The sequence below is a fragment of the Quercus robur genome, chromosome 11, assembly GCF_932294415.1.
Source record: "Quercus robur chromosome 11, dhQueRobu3.1, whole genome shotgun sequence".
NCBI classification, from domain to species: domain Eukaryota; kingdom Viridiplantae; phylum Streptophyta; class Magnoliopsida; order Fagales; family Fagaceae; genus Quercus; species Quercus robur.
The window spans coordinates 18,127,820-18,148,179 of record NC_065544.1 but is presented as its reverse complement, the minus strand read 5'-3'; the positions used below and the strand labels follow the sequence as shown (position 1 = coordinate 18,148,179).

Sequence of the window (20,360 nt, the reverse complement as noted above, 5' to 3'; positions counted from 1 at the left end):
ATGTGATGGGGATGTACCTGGAGCTTGATCTATTATGTTGGTTGTACCCAAGATTCAAAATACTGTCCATACAATTATTAGGGGAATTTCTGGTATTTTAGTACACTTTAGAAGCCCAAGTTCCTTTATTGTAATTTCACATATGAGTGTAACCCAAGTGACACACACATGTGTGCGCGCTCGCGCTAATGATCCATGTAACTTCTATTGCATCTATTATAATTAAATTGCAGCAACCCCTTGGCTTTTCGACATGGTCTCTACCACCAAATCTCCACCATTTCGTTGTGATACCACCATCAACGAGACAACCGTTGATTCAATCAATCCAACCGTCAATTTAATCTTATTGAATTGGTCATCAACCCAACTGCCTCTAGTTGACTGCAGTTTACATACTTTTTTTTTATACAAGATAAAAATTCAATTCTAGTCTAATCTAATGGGATGTTTGATATGGGGTAATATTTTAGGATTCTTAGGAATGTTTAAAGATTCCTATGTTTCTTTGTAAATCATGCTAGGAATCAAATGCCAGGAGAATTTGGATTCCCCCTTTAAATTCCTCTCAGTAGGAATGTGGATTTCCTTTAAAACAGACAGGTATTTAGATTCTCAAGCGTAAAGGAAATTGTATTTTTTATAAATTAACAATTTTAACTATTTTTCCTTATCATTTAAGCAATTAAGATAAAATATAAAACAAATCATCAATATCTTTTCTCTTATCTTTACCTTTTCCCACCAAAATAACATAAACAGGATAAACAATTTTGTTGGTATATTTTTTAACAAAGTTCTATTTAGGTTTAACGTGTGGAAAAAATATATATATATTTGAAGGGAACCTCCATTATTGTCAGGTATTCACTTTTACTGTTGTATGTGTATTGCTCAACAAATTATTAATAGTTTATATTTTGCTTTTCATTATTTATTTAGAAGAAGATTTTTTTTAAAGGACTTGGTAATTCACATTCAAATCTAAGGATAGAATGAGAAAAATAAATAATTCATTTAAGATTCTTAAGAATAAACCAAATATTATCATCTCACATTCTTAAGAATCTTAAGAGATTCCCAATGAAACCAAACATAGGAATAACTACATTCCTAAGCATCCAGATTGTAAGCAATCACATTTCTAGGAATCTAGATGCCAAGAGTAATGTATATTCCCCTGTACCAAATGCCACATAAATGTATATATGTATGAAACTCTCTTCTAGAGACTTGAATCTCAACCCTTGCCCCCCACTTTCCACAAGAACTTATACTTGATGCGCACACACATACTTTCAAAAATAAAGTGATTGGGTTAGTCGCACATGTTAGTCTTATTTTTTTGGAGAAAAGAAGTTTCACTGATGACACAGAATTTTTTTGTACGAAATGGATCCCTTCTATCAATAATCTGTCCATTTATTAATAGAGAGATCACATGCCTCTCACATAAGCTATTTTAAAACCAAATTGTTCGTATGATAGCCACAAATCCATCTTCAGCCGACACCAGAGTCAACACTCCTCATCACCATGATCTATCTTCTATCTTCCTATGTAAATATTACAAAGACCCATTGCCAGTACCTAAAGAAACCAAAATGTCTAGAGAAATACAAACCATGCCACCAACGACCTACACCTAAACTATCACAACCTCAACCTGAACAAAGCCTAACATAGAAAGAAAACCAATTAGGCCCATATTAAAATAAGACTTCTTCTTTTTTGATAAGTTAAAATAAGACATTAATTTCAAAATTTTTGGGCATTTAAGCCTGCATTTCCATGGAATATAAGTTACATTTGTTACTCTTCTTGTAGAAGTATCACATACAAAATTTTGCTCGAGAGACCACTAGGGTCAATACACAAGATATTGTGACCACCGGTACATTGTGAATCACATAAACTATCTTAATAAAAAAGAAAAAATTAGATAAATTTTAATTAATTATAAAAATAAATAATAAAAAACCCTCTATTGCAGAGGCAACAGCACCCTATTGACCCCGCCTATCTAATGCATTGTAAACTGTCGTTTATCATCTCCATGTCCATGTCTACCGTAAGGGTTGCTCTCACTGAAACCATGTTTACCTCCTTCAACTTTTCGCATTTTCCTTCTGAACTTTGAGGCACCACTATCTATGTTCAGATTCACCTTTGGTGGGTTTGAAAAACAGAAAGAAGCAGCGACAGCCTGCACAAAATACCCAGAACATGAGCATTATATTATATGTTGTATATTATGGCACAACAAATAGAAATTCCTCAATTTGTCTTTTAAAAAAAAAAAATCAGAATCAGAATCATTTGAACTTATGTCAACAAGTATGCCAAATCGGTTACACAGCTACACCTCCAGCCTAAACAAATCAAGTCGATGTCTACTCCAGCCTAAACAAATCAAGTTGATGTCTAATAATGTCAGGGTAAGTAATCAGCACAGTCTGAATCTTGATATCTTTTTTTTTTTTTTTTTTGATAAGTAAATAAGTGGGGTGATTTTTTTTAAACATCGATAGTTGGGGGTGAAGGGATTTAAACCTAGATGTCTCTGTTGGAAATGGCAAGAAGTGCCAATAAAGCTATAGGCTCTTGGCCTTGACATCTTTGAACCAAATACATGCTAATCACAAGCTACAGCATAGCTGGTTCTGGTTGAACCAAAAAATTCAGTTGTCTTCTCCCAAATAATACTTCAAATGCCCTGAGCTCCAGCCTGATGAGAAACAAATGCCTCTCCAAATATAGAAACCAGTCGAGCTGATTTCCTTTTTTTTCATCCCCTCATGGAACATACCACAAATGCCTAGAGGTTACAGCCTAAAGAACATCCAAAGTTCACAGATGATGAGATGTTATTGTAACCCTTAGATGAGGCATTCAAGCTCTATGTTGATCTAGGACTTTTTCTTTTCTTTTCTTTCTTTTTTATATATGATTAGATATTTTCCCATGCATATGTTTGGTTGGATAACATCTTTAGGTTCACAAATATGGAGAGGAACCTAATCCCAAAACTGAGGGCTTAGAACCAGCCCATTTGGATTCAAATGGAGACTCCATCTAGAAATCCATTGTTTTTTTTTTTTTTTTTTTTTGATAGGTCTAGAAATCCATTGTTCTATATGAACATGCCATAAAAATAAGTGTTAAAGAATTTAATAAAAATGTGACATCTTTTCACAACGTGCTTAGCGCCATCCCTCAAGGATCAAAGAAAATACAAATTTTCAAAATGGGACACTCCAAAGGAACCTAAACTGAAAGGGTCCTTTCCCAGATTTAGTGGATATAAAGCTAACCCAAAACACCAATTTAACCAGCAAGGTGATACTTATTTGGAACCAAATTGCTCCAGACACGTAAATTCAAAAAAAGGCCATTACATTTTATACTGGCTAAAATATTATTTTTGTCTCTAAAAGTTCGAATGAAATTTGCTTTTCATCCCTAAACTTCAAAAGGATCGTTTTTTGTTCCTAAACCTTTTAACGAGTTCCTCCCCCCCCCCCCCCCCCCCCCCCCCCAAAAAAACCAAATAGTTTAGGGGCGAAAAGCGAGATTCATGAAAACTACAGGGACAAAAACAATATTTTAGCCTTTTATATTTCTAGAACATTCCTATCACCCTTAAAATTGTTGTCAACAATACATACTAATATGTTGACACTGAATGACTGCAAGGATATTTAAAATGATAGAAGCTCCCGTTTACCAAGGAGAAAAGCTTTTACCTGCAGATCAAGGCGGTGAACATCAAAGATGTCTTTCATAGAGTGAGAGTTATATGCTAATATGTAGGATCTGTATGCATCTTTAGCTGACTGATTCAAGTAATAGTTACTGCCCACCAACTTCTCCTGCAATAATCCAAATACTCCAAACTAAATCCTGCAGTTTAATATAGAAGATATATTGACCATAAAATGTGGAAGCAGTAAAGTACCAGTTGAGACTGCACATTAGCCAACTTCTTTTGATCAAATTCATACTCTTTAACGGTGACTTTTTCTGCCTGAAAGTAGACATATCATCTTAGGATGCAAAACAAGCAGCTATACAGCAACAATTTATTATGAGAAACAAAGAGAAAACCTATTGGCCACTAATTTAATCCCTGCTCATTTTCTTCACAGGACATTCCTCCACAAAGCAATATAGTCTTCTTCTTCTTCTTCTTCTTCTTCTTCTATTTTATTTATTTATTTATTTCTAAATATAGGTAAATTACACATGCACTTAATGGGCCTTGGACCCAAGTCCCCATCCCCATTATTCATTTTATTCTAAACTTTAAGTTATACAATACCAAAAAAAAAAAACCCTAGCCTCTTCACTTCCTACTATAGATAGAGGTGTCTACTTTAACATAAGGATTGTCTAAATCAGTGGCCTCCAGTTTGGTTTGTGGATAGCTTTTCCTTTTCTTATTAGGTGCTATACCTTTAGATAGCGAAGAAATTGCAACTCTTCAGGTATCAGAAAAAGCAGAGCATTTCCTATTGCACCTTCCCCACGAGCTGTTCGGCCAACCCTATGAACGTATTCCTGAGAGCAGTAACCCCAAGCTAAATTACAACAGTATTCTGTATTCTCAACATAGACGAATAGAATAGAAAACAGAGATTATCTTAATTAGTGGAGGACGGGGGTATGGTGAAGTAATTACCTTGGGATCATCAGGGGGATCATACTGCACAACCCAATCCTACAAACGAAGAAAAGGGAAAAATAATAATAATAAAAATCAAAACCATATCAGGAATAATAATTACAGAAATTAATTTTACTGAAAACATAATAATTGGGTCACTTAGTAAACAAAAGAAGCATACCACATCAGGAAAATCAAGCCCACGAGCAGCAACATCAGTACATAGCAAGATCCCCTTCTCTGCTTTGCAGAAGTTAAAAAAGGTAGTTGTCCTTTTCAGCTGCTTTTGCTTTCCATGGTAATCAAGGCAGTCCACCTGAATGTATCTCAGTAGTTCGGAATGGAATTTGACCGAGTTGCATGAAGAGAAGAAGACCATTACTTTCTTTGACATATTCCTTTTCAAGAAGGAATACAAAAGAATAAATCTCTTGGCGCTGGGCACAACACAATAGCCTTGCTGCAGCCCTTCATTGGTGACCTATAACACCCATGACCTTGTCAGATTTCAAAGGTAAGGGCTGCAGAAGAAGCAACATGATATAAATTCAGGACATCCAAACTAAGTGGTTAAATGAACAAGGACACTGACACAGGACATGTGGACATGGAAATTCTTGAAAAATTAGGACACCAAATGGTGAAGATACGATATTTAATTACTTAATCAATTAATATATATTTTTAGGCATATTTTATGTTTATTTTAAGTTTTCAAAATAAATAAAAACTATCAAGAGATTCAAGACCTTTAAAATATCTAAAATCCAAGGAATTTTTAGAACATCTTTTTTTTTTTCTCCCAACACACTGAGGACAAGCATGCAGTCCACAGCATTATTGTCCGTACTTCTTAGATTTCCACATGAAGAGGGTCTCATTCTTAAAAAGACGATATTACCAGGCCATATTTTAAAGCCACAGCCTTATACTCAAAGACATCCAATAACATTAGTGTGAAAATGTACAATAAATATCAAGTTAACACATGTGACAGCAGTAAAGCTGTAAATAGCAATTATTTGATAGAAGACCGCTCACCGTCACAAAAAGCTATTTCTGTGTACTGCATGTCAAGTAGTAGTATGTAAATTAAATTTATCTACCTTATTTCTCCCGGCATCAACATCAATATAGATAGGAGTTGTCTGAAATGATAAGCGTGCCAGATCCTCAACCTACAAATTTACATAAAAATTAGAATCCAAAGTAAAACCAAACTATTAAATTTATACACACACACACAAGAAGAGAAAAAGTATGTTGATACAAAATTATTTTCACCAAAAAATAATGAATTTAAAATGATAAATAGCATAAAATATTTTTTAACGTAAAACATAAAAATGATTAACTACCATGTAGTTTGGAAATGACTAACCTTCCTAGTCTGGGTAGCTGAAAATAAAGCGGTTTGCCTATTCTGCACGTTGAGTAGTGATGCACAATCAGTTAAATAACCTTGGATATTACCACAAATGTTATAGCAAATGATTTCAACTACTAACTGAGAGAGTAAATGGAAATGAGAATATTTCCAGATCTAATCAATACATTGCCAAACAAAGCTGAAGCTTTTCAAAAAAATAAATTGCATGCTATATGTAGAAATTGACTAATAAATAACAACTATGTCCTTAGCAGCAATGTCCTACTCCTAGCATCAGAGCCACAATCCTAATTCCAAGTGGTAGAATATTGGAATCTATGAATTAGCTGACATAGTGTGTGTGTGTGTTTATATATCCTCACCCTCCAATCATTCTTGTGGGAGGAGAAGTGTCATAGGACCAAAGCTCATTGAAACCAATAAGTGAGACGGTTCTTTCAATTAGTACATCCATTCCAAGGAAGCAAAGTTATCAACCAAGACCCAGGTTGAAAAACTAGTTATTGCAACTACAAGAAGTAAGGCATTTTATCAACTTGCTTTGTCAGTAAAGTTAACAACAACATAAAAAGCCTTAGTCCCAAAATTTTGGGGTCAGTTGTGGATCCTTGACAGATTAGTTAAGGTCAGCTATATGTATTCTTTTTCTCCATTCTACTCTATCTAAAATCATACTCTCTATTATTTCCTCAATTGACATGTTCTTTTTATTATTTCTACTAACGTGATTCTGTCAGTAAAGTTAACATTGTGTTAAAAAATGCACGTCTGCTCAGCCCAGTAATATAACCTTCTTCAGAACAAATAAATATTTGTTCACGCACAACTTTACTTTCCCTCCACTGGGATCTTGGGAAGTACCAAATGGAGGAAGGAAAAAAAAAATCTAAATTAGTTTAGAAATGCTAGGGAAACAAAGTCAGTTTCACACCATTACCCTCTCCTTTCTATTTCTTTTTCTTTTTCTTTTTTCCTAAGAACCAAACACAACCTGGTTCTACGGTTACATTTGGTGAAAGTTTGACACAGCATAATTGCCATATAGATTACCTTTGGTAGCAGCTTAATAATCTGCTTCATTTCTTCCTCAAAGTTTGATTCTAGTATCCTGTCAGCTTCATCAATCATTAGACACTGCAAGTTCAATTTTAAAAAGAAAACAGTAGTTAGAACGTGTATAGAGAAATTGCATGGTATAACTAGCTTTAACTTAAGAAAAAATAACATTATTCAAGATATCATCACATAACAACTTAAAATTAAGGCCCCTTGCAAATCTTTTACTGGTCTGTTTTTTTGGGTCAAGACAATTTTTTAAGTGGTTAATAGAATCAAAATGGCACAAATGATGTGAATACATTTTTTAAAAAACAAAATTAAATATTAAACAAATTGGCCACAACAGAAAACCCTACTAAGATAGGGATCATGCATTGACTATTTTATATAATCTCTAGAGACTAAGGATGAACAAACCAACTTTTTCTTTTCTTTTCTTTTTTCTTTTTTTAATAAGGATGAGTAAATAAGCAATATATTGGCTACGATCAATGTCACCTTTGGGGAATTTACAATCAATCAAGTCAGTACACATTAGGGATTTAAACAGTATGATGACTCAATGAAAGACAAAAGAATGCTAGTCCAACTGATTGGCATCCCATAGTGTTTCCAATAGAGACATCTGAGGTTCAAATCTCCGAACCCCCAACTATTTAATTATCCAAAAAAAAAAAAAAACCAAGAGCCTTGTAACTCAATTGGTGACACCACCTAACATCTAGGGTTCAAATCCCCCTCCTCCAACTATCAAATTATCAAAAAGAAGCACAAGAGAACACAATATTTTTTTGTTAAGTAAGTTTTGGCCCCATGGAAGGGGAAGTTCAACCTAGTGATCTATGCTTCATGGGGCATGGTCCCTAGCCAATTGTGCTACCCTTGGGGTTACAATTATATTAGTCTTTTGTGAACTGAAATTCTTCCCATTCCCATCCCTAGTCTCAAAGAAAACTTCGCCCGAGGAAACAAATGGACTTCAACTATATTGATGCTCATAATTTATAAAATAATTAATGTGCCTCATTCCAAAGAAATTAATTAAATATGCATTATAAGCTAAAGACTCTATCTAATGAATAAATCACACCCCAGATTTATTAGAGGCAAATGTAATCAAACACAGGAGTGAACTCAAACCTAAGCAAGAAACTAGCCAAAATTCAACTCAAAATCCTCTCAAAAACGGACCATTGCCATCACTCATATGCAATACTGAGAAATAGTACGTATTTATTAAGCAAATATCAAATTCTTAAACAGTATCTATCCATATCATCTCTTCTTTGTTGGTAGGTTGTAGGCCCATAATGCAATCCAAGAAGGGCTTGTTTCATAATGTTGTAGCTTTGTGACAGCTGCTTGAAAGAAATGCTGTATAAAGCAGCTGCGGCATTTTTGCTATAATATTGTTTGATATATGATTTGTAGAAGCATCCGTGTACATTCAAAATGCTTTGATTAGTTTAGTAAATATTATTGAAGAAGTGCTGTAAACATTTGAAGTTACCAAAATGGATATCATGGTATGATTTGAGGACAACATTAGAATTTATAACAGCAATGCTTTTTTTTTTTTTTAGATGACGTGGAAACTCACCAAGTAGGGCCCTTTGGACCCACTCCTAGGAGTAAACCACCATCAATCAGAACCGTGTATCACGTAATCCAGGGAACTCCTAGTAGAGGATCAAACAAAGGATGTCTAGGTCTACAACTCATCCCAAGCATCCAAACACTAGGATGCACCCTGACGGGTTACAACAGCAATACTGTTAAAAGTTTAAAGTTACAAAACAAGTTCCAAGGAGAAAATCACCCATAGCAATATTCTCCTAAACAGCTAATAGCGCATAATACATAGAAAAATATTAACAACAACAACATCAATAATGTTAAAGAATTGAGTGTGCAATACCTTCAAGCTTTTATACATGAATCCCTTGGTATTTTGAAGATGGTCAAGCAGTCGACCAGGGGTTGCAACTAATAAATTCACTCCCTTGACAATACGCTCTGCTTCCGTTCTTCTAGCTGAACCACCAATAACCAAACCAAGAGTTTGGGAATGGTACTTAAGAAGGTCTTTTGCCACAGCATGGGTTTGTATTGCTAGCTCCCTTGTTGGGCAAATAATGATGACTCCGGTTCCATTACGAGGAGCAAAACGGATGTGATGTAACAACTCGACAGCTGGTATTAGAAAAGCAAGAGTTTTCCCAGAACCTGTCCTTGCAGCTCCAAGAACATCTTTACCAAGCAAGAGTGGCGGAATTGCTCTCGCTTGAATCTACATTGCATTTTTAAAGAAAAAGAAGTAAAAAATAGTAGTAAGCATAAGCATTCTTCCTCAAACATAAACTTACAACAAGAAAGTATAATAAAGACACTATATTTGATTAACACACAAGACATAACATAATGACCCATGAAACAATTATGCATGAAATCCATTCTCTAGCTCTATACAAAGTGAGACAATTTCCATTGCTAGAGACTTTTACATAATCACCCAAATATTTTCACAGCAAGTTGTTAATGGTCAAATGTTGTTAAATAATGATAGTTAAGCTTCAATTGAAACGAGGAAACCAAAATTATAAGAAATAAAACATAGTGAGAGAGAGAAAGCAAAAGAAACCTGAGTCATATGTTGAAATCCTATATCCTTAATAGCATTGCGGGTGGGTTCAGAGAGACCCAGAGATTCAAATGACTCAGAGCTCATAATCCCACCACCACCACTCTTCACCTTCTTCTTCTTCTCCTCCTCCTTTGATTCCTCGCCATTCTCTCTCTCTTCCTCTTCCTCTTCCTCTTCCTTCTCTTCTTCAATCTTCAACTTCTTCTCCTTCTTATCCTTCTTCTTCTTCTTCTTCTGTTTCTTCATTTCATTCTCCTCCTCGACTTTGTTAGCTTCTTCTTCTTCATGGTTTTGAGGCAGCTCAACCTCCTCAGCAGCTGAATTCTTGTTAGGCCTATTTCTCTTCCGCTTCTTCTTCTTTGTTTCATCCACGACCGTCGTCGTCGTCGTCGTCGTCGTCGTCGTGTGCTTTTGCTCTGCTTCTTCTTCGGCCATGGGAGCAGCTGATTCGAAATTCGGAAGAAGATTGTGTGTGTTTCTCTCTATAGGGTTTTTGGTCAGCGAATATTACTAAAACCCTAGCGGCCCACCAGCCCAGATACTCACCATTTATAGATTCGGGCCGGACTAAGGCTAAAACCCAGTTCCACGAATAGTTGGGTTAATCATTTTTTTTTTTTTTTTTCATTTTAGTTTGTTAAATTTAAAAATTGACATTTTATTCCATTGAATAAATTAATTTTTATTCTTAAAATTGCAAAACGATGTCGTTTTAGGAGTGTTCGGTGAAATTTTTTAACAGCAAACACATATTAAGAAATTTATACAAGTAGATGAGATAAGTATCAAGTTTATGCGAATCTCAATCATCTTCCCATTAAGGAGTTATACAATATAACGTCTCCATGTCCTTGCTCGGTTTGGGGTATTGACATCACAGGGAGGATTGCCCTAGGGCTTCTAATGAACATTATTATATCTTAGTGATTATAAACTACTTTACCAAGTGGATAGAGGCAGTATCTTTATTTGACATTGAAAGCTAAGCATGTGGCTTGATTTATTGAAGTAATATCATTTGTTGGTTTAGGATTTTGCACAATGCAGTTACTAATAATGCCATGCACTTGATGTTCAAAAGGTTATTTCAAACATTCAAAATCATCATAAGTTTTTTTCCTTACAAACCTCAGACCAATGGAGCAATGGAAGCGGCAAATAACAACATCAAGGTCATCTTGGAGAAAATGATTAAAGGCCAAAGGAAATAAGCTAAGAAACTACTGTTTACTTTACGGGGTTATAGGACATTGATCAAATCTTCTACATGGGAACACCTTATTCTTTAACCTATGGTACAGAGGCGATTCTACTTGTTAAGATCAAAGAAGTCAAAGGCGACAAGGCGCCAAAAAGGCGTTAGCTCAAGTGTAGCGAGGCACCAAATTCTAAATATAGTTATTTTATATATAAGGTTCCAATCTAATGTATTTATGTATAAGAATATTATATAAACAAACTTGACTCCGTTCCTATTGGATAGGAGCTGGTCTATAGAACCAGATTTGGGGTTTGAATCCCAGCTAAAAAATTAGTCTCCATCCAAATATCAACTAAGTCTAAATATTAACCACAAATCACCATCAAAAAATTAGTTTCCATCCAAATATCAACTAAATCTAAATATTAAACCAAAATATTGTTCATAACTTCATATTAAAAAGAAGAAAACTCCTAAACAAAACATTGAACTTCATGACTATCCATGACAAAACAAAAGCATTTGAAGATTGAACATTCTAATAGGCTAATAGCTTGAACATGGTTGTTAGTTTTAATCTAAAGGTCATCATCAGACTCTTCACTCAAGTTTCCATCACTTTCAAAGCCACTTGAAACAAATTTATAACCATCAACGTTCTCTTCCTCAGTCTCATCAGAATCAACATATTCCTTTTCAATATTTGGTTGTGATGTTGAGGCCTTTGAGCTTGCCCTTGATTTTGTTTGGAATATAGTTCTTTGGTTCTCCAACACCAACAACTCTTGCCACTACACCCCATGTCAAACCATCATCGTCCTCATCAAAAACCAACTCATCTTCAACATTCATATATGATTCAGCACCCATTTCCCCCAATAGCCATTCATTACTTTCATCTATATCATCTAAGGTGATAGGATCAATAACATCACACTTATCATATCGTGCCTTCATCTTTTGATTATACTTCACAAAGACTAAATCATTTAGTCGTTTTTGTGCAAGTCTATTCCTTCTTTTTGTGTGAATCTACAAGCATTTATGAAAACTAAGTATTAGACTATTAGTGAATAATTAAACCATTAAAATTTTCTATGAAATAAAGTAGCTCATCAAAGGATAAAATCTATTTATCATACTTTAAAACTCACCTGTTCAAATACACTCCAATTACACTCACAACCACATTCACTACAAGTCAAACTCAAGATTTTTACAGCTAATTGTTGCAAATTCAGAGTTAAGCTCCCATACAGACTCCACCATTCAGCTATCTTAAAAAAATGAATAATGATATACGATATACATAGAAGTTAGATTTTTTATTTGTAAAAGTGCCACTGTTCTAATCATTTTAAGTTAGATATAAATGCTTTCTTATCCGGAGCCCTTGTCTTTCTTGGTCTTTCCACCAATGGAATGCCAAAGAGTCCTTCAGCTTTCCTATACATGGATAGCTCAAACATGATTTTGACCTGAATTTCAATTCTTGGAACTAGTCTTTCTATACAAGCATACAATTCTTCATTTTTCTCTATCTTAAGATCGAAATAGAAATACTCTAGATTCAAGAAATGACCTACTGCATGCAAAGGCTGATGTAGTTGACATTCCCATCTCTCATCAATGATTTTAAAAATATTTGAATGCCTTTCTTTATTCTCATTAAAAGTTTTTATAATAGCTTCTTTGGCCTTATCCATTGCCTTATATATATAACCCATAGTTGGTTTTCTCTCGTTATCAACAAGGTGAAGAACTCGAACAAGAGGGCCCATAACTTTAAGAATGTAAACTATAGTATTCCAAAAAGAAGGCATCAAAATCCTTTCTACTACTCGTCTAGCATTTGCTTCCTTTGCCCATCTACTACGAACCCACTCCTCAAAAGTAAACATGACCCTTAGGTTAAGCCTTTGCTTATAAATGTAAGATGTGAAGTGCAATTTTCCCAACCCTAATTAGCTCTCTTTGGTTTATGTATTCTCTCATCATATTTAACACACCCCCATGGTTGTAGATATATCCAATTAATTGAATGGCTCTTTCCAAAGTTTTTGCAATTCTAGGAATTTTTCCAATGCCCTTCAATATAAGGTCAGTGCAATGTGCAACACATTGAGTCCAATACAATTTGGTCATTTTACTTCCAACAACTTCCCAACCAACACATAATTAAATCCATTATCTAATACTACTTGGACTACATTAACCTCCCCAATCTAATCTACAAATGCATCAAGTAATTCGAAAGTTTTTTCCCCAGTTTTCATAAAAGATGATGCATCAATTGACTTCACAAACATGGTTCCATATGGGCAATTCACCAAAAAGTTTATCAAGGTCCTATTGGTTCTACTAGTCCACCCATCAGACATAATAGAACAACCATGTTTCCTCTAAGATTCTTTGTGACCACTCAATAACTCATTTGTGTAAGCCACCTCCTTTTTGAGAATTGAAACTCTTAACTCATGGTAACTAGGAGGCTTCATATTTGGATTATACTGCCCAATAGCTTCAACTGTCCATTTAAATTCATCTAAGCAAGCAATATTGAATGGTATACCGGCTATATAAAATAGCCGGCTAATATACTGACAAGCTTGTGCTCTTTTCTCTTTGTCAAATTTATCATAGATGTTAGTTTGCTTCATCCTACCATGTTTTCTAAGCTCAACCACTTTTTTTGGCTTTAATGTCACAAAAGAATCCATGGGACCTTTCAATTTTTTAGACTTTGACATTAATTTCACAGTTTTCATTCGGGTGCTACTACCAACCCCTTTCCTATTAGAGTTAGACATGACAAAACGGGTTAGAATTTGAGAATCAACCCAACCCGGCTCGAAAAATACCTGACTCGAACCCGAATTTTTTAAATCGAAGCAAAACGGGTTGACCCATGACCCGACCCGTTAAAAAAAATTCGCTAAAAAAATATTTAGACTACGTCCTGATACTAGGTGCATAAAGCACAAAGTACCATAACCAATAGTCAATAGATTATAGATATTCACACTTCACATGAGACAACAGACAAGACAAGACTATCACTAAGAACTTCACATTCAATTTGACTATTTGAGCTTCACAACCAATAAGAGCTTCACAGACATGAGAGTGTGAGACAAGACAACCATTAAAAAAAGGAAAAGAAAAGAAAAGAAAAAACCTCATTAAATTTGACTAGCTGACTAACTGTAGTCCAAAGGCACAAACGTGAAACGTGACAAACCACAAACGCCAAAGCTTCCTTAGTTCCTCAACTCTTGTGCCTCTGCCCTTCTTTTCACACTTTCACACATTTCACACTTTTTAAGTTTCACACAAAGCTTGCGCCTCGACCCTTTCAGCTTTTCTCCGCCTCTACTCTTTTCTTTTCATTTATCTTCTCCTCTTAGTTCTTTCAGTCCTTAAATCTTCACTCTTCAAACCAATCTTCCTCTTTCTCGGCATATATGCTCTACACTCCACTGCTGCTTTCTTACTTTTGTATCTCTCACCACCCACAGGTCACACAGCCTAGATCTCGCCACCTGCTGACCCATTTAAGAGGAGCACAATCATAAATCATCAACAAGGGTGAAGGTAAGTTAAATCCTTTTCATTATTTTCTTAAATTCCTAAATGTTTTAAGTTTTTGGATTGATTTTTTAATATTATGATTTAGCAATAGTAATATAGTATACTGCTCTACTAACATTATATTTAATTGTTTGTGTGTTTGATTGTTGAAAAAATTGAAAATGTCATTGACTCATTGTCATTTGGATGAATGTCTTATGTTCACAATTTCTTTAGATGTTTTAAATAGACTAGAATTTTAATTATATATTTTGCTTTGATAATTAGAGTACACCGGCTTCTCCGACTGTAAATTTGGAAAGTGATGATGATGCTGTAATTATAGATACTTCTACTAATCCTTCACTATCTTTAAGAGTTAATTCAAAATCAAAGGTTAAGAAACAAAAAAGAGTTTCAGGGGAAAAAAAAAAAAAAAGGAAAAATAACACACTTCTTTAGTTTGGAATGAATTTGTGAAATTGCCTATTGATGAAGAAAGGGTTAAGTAAGGCTATTTGTTAATGGTGTGGGAAAATATTTTTGGTGGATAGTCATAATGGAACATCAAACTTGTATTGCCATATTCTCAAATGCTTAAAACGAAATGAAATAAAATAAGATGGTGAAGAAGAGGGTAGGGTATTACAAAACAAGATAACTCAAGAAGAGTTTCGTAAAATGTTAGCGGAGGCTATTATTAAACATAATTTACCATTTAGCTTTGTTGAGTATGAGGGCATTAGACAAGTTTTCAACTATCTAAATTTAGATGTTAAACATATTTCTAAGAATACTTCAAATGCTAATGTTCTAAAACCTTACAAGAAAGAGAAGGACGACGTTAAAAATAAGTTGAAATCAATTCTTGGTATAATATGTTTGACTTCGGATTGATGGACCTCTGTTACCAGTGAGGGATATATTTGTTTTACGGTGCATTACGTGGATGAGAATTGGGAATTGAAAAACATCATCTTGAATTTTTGTCATATGCCACCTCCATACACGGGAACTCTTTTATTGGAGAAAATTTTAAGTTTCTTGGAAGAATGGGGTATTGAGAATAAAATATTTTTCATTACTTTAGATAATGCATCTAATAATGATAATTGTCAAGATTGTAGGATTATGGCTGGGTTTGGATCCACGTCCAAGTTTTGCGTTTTGCGTTTTGCATTTTTTTTTTTTTTTTTCTACACACGTTTCAGGGGACAAGCCCTGTTTTTTTTACTTTTCTGTCAATCAGTGGGTCCATGCACTGTTCATGGACCCACAAATTTCATTTTTTATCAATTTTTTCATTAAAAATGGGTCCCACAGCACTATTCACACATTTAAAAATTATTTTGCTACAGTGTTTTCAGTTTTCAGTTTTCAGTTTCAGCAAAATAAGTTCTATCCAAACACACCCTATATCTCCTTAAAGAAAATTATATGCGGCCCACATTTGAAGATGAAACTCATGTCTTAAGTTTCCTATTTGTGAAAGTTACATTTTAGATATAACATCCTTTAGTAACTCTCAAATGGTGTAACCCATTTGGTTAATAAACACCATGAAGTTAGAACTTTTAAGCTCCTTGATGGAAGGAGAGTTATGGAAATCTTCATCTAAAAGGGTCCCTAGTCTAGCCTATATATATAGCCTGTGTTTCCATCAAAAGGATATGTGTGAGGAAAATACCATAGATTAGAAGACCCTTTTATATACACTATCATCATATAGTGAGTCTTTTTTTCTTCAAAGATTTAAACAACTATGGCTGGAGGTATGTGTATTTTATTCCGCAACTCTAAGTTTATCTTACAAAGATTTCATAAAGAAAAAACTTAATGAGGGGGGTTTATTATTATGTGATGGTATCTTTTTTCATGTGCATTGTGGTGCTCATATATTGAATCTTATTGTTCAAGAAGGATTGAAAGTAATAGATGACTCGATGATTAAGATCCGAGAAACTATGGAATATCTTAAAGGATCAAAGAGTAGAATGTGCAGATTTGATGAATGTACTAAGATAGTTGATATAAAGAGAACAAAGGGTTTATGTTTAGATGTGTGTACAAGATGGAATGCAACATATGACATGATTGACAGTACTACGAGATTTCATTCTGTGTCGAACCATTTAGCAGAGGAAGATGCTAATTTCAAGCATTGTCCATCAAGGGATGAATGGAATAGAGTTGAAAGGATAACTCGGTTTTTAAAACCTTTCAATGACATCACAACTCTATTTTCTAGAACTGATTACCCTATAACAAATCTATATTTTCAAGAAGTGTCTCAAATTGAATTGCTCTTACTTGAAGAAATGGAGAGCCAAGATTCATTTATCAGTAATATGGCAGAACATATGAAATGTAAATTTGACAAATATTGGGATTGTTATATTGTGGTGCTAGTTTGTGCCATTGTTCTTGATCCAAGGTATAAGTTGGATTATGTGGACTTTACTTTCAAGAAAATAGAACCAATTGAACACATTACTGAAATGAAGGTGGAGAGCGTTCAAACTATATTGTATAAGTTTTTTTCAGAATATGAATGCCCCAAGCCTGTGGCCACTACAAATGTTCCATCTTGTGTTGGGAGTTCTAGTCATACTAGCGGTGCTGTGGATGATCCCGATGATGATGAAGATATGGAAGATGATGTAAGTGAATTGAATTTTGTTTGGTATATGTTGTGCTATGTTTTTTTAATAATAAAGATTGTAATGCTGTGTGGTATTATTTTTCATTGCAATTTTTTTTAATGATTAGGAATTTGAGCATTATGAAAGTGGACGTGGTGCCAAAACAAAAAAATCTCAGTTGGACTTGTATTTAGAAGAACCTAGACTTAGTAAGAAGAAAAATTCAAAGTTGGAAGTTCTCTCTTGGTGAAAAGAGAATTACAATCGGTTTCCAGAGCTCTCTTTAATGGCACAGGATCTCATGAGCATTTTGATAACCACTGTTACTTCTAAATCAAGTTTTAACACTAGGAAAAAAATTCTTACTCCGAATCGATCACGTCTTTTACCTGAGAATGTGGAAGCTACGTTGTGTACTAAAAGTTGACTATGTGGATTTGAAGGTAATTTAATTTATTTATAGTCATAATTATACAATTTTAATTCTTTATTGATTTGCTTTCATGGTACCTTAAGTTATATTAAAATATTGTATTATAGATAAAGATGCTGACGAAATTGGCCAACTTGAGCTACGATTTGCAAGTATGAATATTTGTAGTGCTGAATCTGCTACTAGCGTAGAGTAGATTGAGATTGAAGTGTAATATTCATAAAATATTTACTTATTCTTCTTTACTTAATATGTTATGTTTATTTTGAAATATTTTTTTGTTTAGTTTATTTTTCTAAGTAATCTGACTTTACTATTATTTTAAATGCAATTGGAACATGTGCACTTAAGAAGGCCAATAACTTGATATGGTCCATGACATGTGGTTTTTTTTTTTTTTTTTTTCTTTTTCTTTTTCTTTTGTGGGAATGATATTATTAGTGATGTAAACTTAAAATATACTTTTTATAAGTTTACAAGTTTGCTATCATGTGTGTGAATTACTTACCTTTCTACAAAAAAATCAAACATTTATTTTAAATATTTTGATTTTCCATGCTAATTATATATTTAAATTTTTACAGAGTAAGAATCTGAACTTTTTGTACTGGTGCTAAACTTATTGATAAGGATAGGTCATGATTCATATTTAATGGTTACATATATTTATTTATTTCTTGATTCATGGACACTTTCTCTGGTGGCACTAGTATGTATAGAAGTATTGTCCTCATGTGAAGTGGTGTCCTGTGACCTAAGTATGCAAATACTTCTTTGATAAAGGAGTTTGAATGTAGAAGCAAACTTTAGCTTACTAGCAGGATTCCCCTTCTAACACCCATTCTATTTTGGCGATCTTTAAAGCTGATTAAGTTGGTCTTGCTAGCTACTACTGGGTGGCTTTTCTACATATTGGTGTAGGACAATAAATTGTACAGCTGATATTCAGATTAGCTAGTTTTATTGACTTTTGCATCATTAGTAAAGCTGATTAAGATGGTTTGCTGGCTTACTTGTTTTGTTTTGTTTTAAGATCTATCTATTTTTGAAGTTGTAAACTTGTAATTATATGCATTTTGATAGTGAACTATTAACATTGAAGACTTTTTCCATCATGAATTTATGACTATAAATAATTTTTATCATGCTCAAAACTGTCAGAATTGAAATGATATTAACAAGTGGCATAAAGTGCAATTCATTTCTTTAATTGATTTTATTTATTCTCTCTAAACAAGTTGTCATTGATTTGTTTTTGTAATTGAAAAAGAAAAAAAAAAAAAAAAAACTTGTTTTAAAAATACAGGTCAACCCAACCTGACCCGCGACCCGACCTGAACTGCCCGTTTTGCCACGTCTAATTAGAGTATGATTTTTCCCTTTTTGGATAACTTCTACTTCCTCTACCTTATCATCATTTACATCCTCAATTTCAATCATATTATCTATATCATCAAAATCAAGCATTTTGTCATAGTTTTCCTTCTCAGTCTTCTTCTCGGCCATATAATGTGCAAGCTCTTTTCTAACATGATCAGGACATTTTAAACACTCTGTAATGTTTTTAAAATTCCCCACTTGATGTTGCTTTACTCTATGTATCCCTCCCTTTGTGACTTTATTACAAAAGAGGCAAGTCACTAAATTTTTGTCTTCAACATTAACTAAATAATTATATTTTCATCCCGGATCTTTTCTCTTCCCATTATTTGAAGCCATTCTACATATAAAAAAATAAAACCCAATACAATACATTTAATAGGATTCTATATTAAGCTAGCTATGTATCATTTACTATGGTTTAAGCTCTAGAAATTGAGGGAAGCAATGAGTTTAAGAAAAGGAAAATATAGGAAAAGAAAATAGCGAAAGATAAGGGAGAGTTGCTGTGAGATAGTCAGAGTCTGAGAGAGAAGGGTAAAGGAAAAAAAAAAACAGAGAAAAAATAGAGAAGGAAGAGTTGCTGGAGATAGTTAGAGTCCAAGAGAGAAGGGTAAGGAAAAAAAAAGTAGAGAAAATACAGAGAGGAGAGAGTTGTTGGAGACAGTCAGAGTCCAAGAGATAAGGGTAAAGGGTAAAGGGAAAAAAAAAGTAGAGAAAAAGTAGAGAGGAGAGAGTTACTGGAGACAAAGAGTCCAAGAGAGAAGAGTAAAGGAAAAAAAAAAAAAAAAAAAGCAGAGAAGAAATAGAGAGGAAAGAGTTGCTGGAGCCTGGAGGCACCAAGGCAATGAGAGAGTGTAAAAAAGTAAAATAAAATAAAATAATAGGAAAAAATTACTTGATGTTGGTTGATTGCCAGCAGCCATTGGCCCACTCTTAGTGGACCCTCTCTTCCAAACCCTAGAAGAAGAAGAAGAAGAAGAAGAAAGACCAATGCTATGCTCTGAAAGTTGTTGAAGAAGAGTGGTTCTCAAAATTTCTTTTTGAATCTTTTGTTTTATGCTTATTTTTTTATTAATTTATTTGAACTAATGCATGACAATTCATCCCCACTAAAGATAACAAGTTTAAAACTAACATTGCACCCCTTTAAATTTACAAAAAATGCCATTAATGGCTTTAAAGTGACCAAATTTACTGAGGTGCTCGCCTCTCGCCTAACAAATTATGTTTGGGTGAGCGCCTAGGTTCTAGAGGCGAGCACCTTATGAAAGGCGCCTTGCCTCAATGCCTTTGAGGCGCTTTTCTGGTGCCTCGTCTTGCCTGAACGCATAGGCAAGTGACTGGAGCGCCTTTAGCTACACTGGTTAAGATA

General features: G+C 34.1%; 3 protein-coding genes across 3 annotated transcripts; 1 reads left to right on the top strand and 2 right to left on the bottom strand.

Moving 5' to 3' along the window:
* Window positions 1-1,756: 1,756 nt before the first annotated feature.
* LOC126705885 (DEAD-box ATP-dependent RNA helicase 51-like) lies at window positions 1,757-10,258 on the bottom strand. The gene is made up of 11 exons (XM_050405112.1): window positions 9,757-10,258; window positions 9,034-9,405; window positions 7,107-7,190; window positions 6,048-6,089; window positions 5,773-5,844; window positions 4,848-5,147; window positions 4,682-4,720; window positions 4,456-4,560; window positions 3,959-4,027; window positions 3,747-3,872; window positions 1,757-2,206 (listed from the first exon to the last, which is right to left on the bottom strand). The coding sequence occupies exons 1-11, from the start codon at window positions 10,192-10,194 to the stop codon at window positions 2,024-2,026; spliced, it is 1,830 nt and encodes a 609-aa protein (XP_050261069.1). The 5' UTR covers window positions 10,195-10,258; the 3' UTR covers window positions 1,757-2,023.
* A 1,398-nt stretch (window positions 10,259-11,656) lies between these two features.
* Window positions 11,657-12,666, bottom strand: LOC126704788 (uncharacterized). The gene is made up of 3 exons (XM_050403791.1): window positions 12,337-12,666; window positions 12,115-12,237; window positions 11,657-11,992 (listed from the first exon to the last, which is right to left on the bottom strand). Exons 1-3 carry the CDS (start codon window positions 12,664-12,666, stop codon window positions 11,657-11,659), a joined length of 789 nt encoding a protein of 262 aa, XP_050259748.1.
* Window positions 12,667-16,292: 3,626 nt separating this feature from the next.
* Window positions 16,293-17,801, top strand: LOC126704787 (zinc finger BED domain-containing protein RICESLEEPER 2-like). The gene is made up of 4 exons (XM_050403790.1): window positions 16,293-16,302; window positions 16,451-17,190; window positions 17,300-17,381; window positions 17,713-17,801. Exons 1-4 carry the CDS (start codon window positions 16,293-16,295, stop codon window positions 17,799-17,801), a joined length of 921 nt encoding a protein of 306 aa, XP_050259747.1.
* Window positions 17,802-20,360: the final 2,559 nt, after the last annotated feature.

Bases quoted from the DNA above. Each gene is read 5' to 3' on its own strand.
- LOC126705885 (XM_050405112.1), bottom strand. From the start codon at position 10,194: ATGGCCGAAGAAGAAGCAGAGCAAAAGCACACGACGACGACGACGACG. The intron at 4,721-4,847 runs GTATGCTTCTTT...CTTCGTTTGTAG, and splicing joins GGCTTGATTTTCCTGATGTG to GATTGGGTTGTGCAGTATGA. The intron at 3,873-3,958 runs GTACTTTACTGC...GGATTATTGCAG, and splicing joins CTAATGTGCAGTCTCAACTG to GAGAAGTTGGTGGGCAGTAA.
- LOC126704788 (XM_050403791.1), bottom strand. From the start codon at position 12,666: ATGGATAAGGCCAAAGAAGCTATTATAAAAACTTTTAATGAGAATAAA. The intron at 12,238-12,336 runs GCATTTATATCT...CATTTTTTTAAG, and splicing joins CAAGGGCTCCGGATAAGAAA to ATAGCTGAATGGTGGAGTCT. The intron at 11,993-12,114 runs GTGAGTTTTAAA...AAATGCTTGTAG, and splicing joins ATTGGAGTGTATTTGAACAG to ATTCACACAAAAAGAAGGAA.
- LOC126704787 (XM_050403790.1), top strand. The intron at 17,191-17,299 runs GTAAGTGAATTG...TTTAATGATTAG, and splicing joins ATGAAGATATGGAAGATGAT to GAATTTGAGCATTATGAAAG. The intron at 17,382-17,712 runs GTAAGAAGAAAA...ATTGTATTATAG, and splicing joins TTTAGAAGAACCTAGACTTA to ATAAAGATGCTGACGAAATT.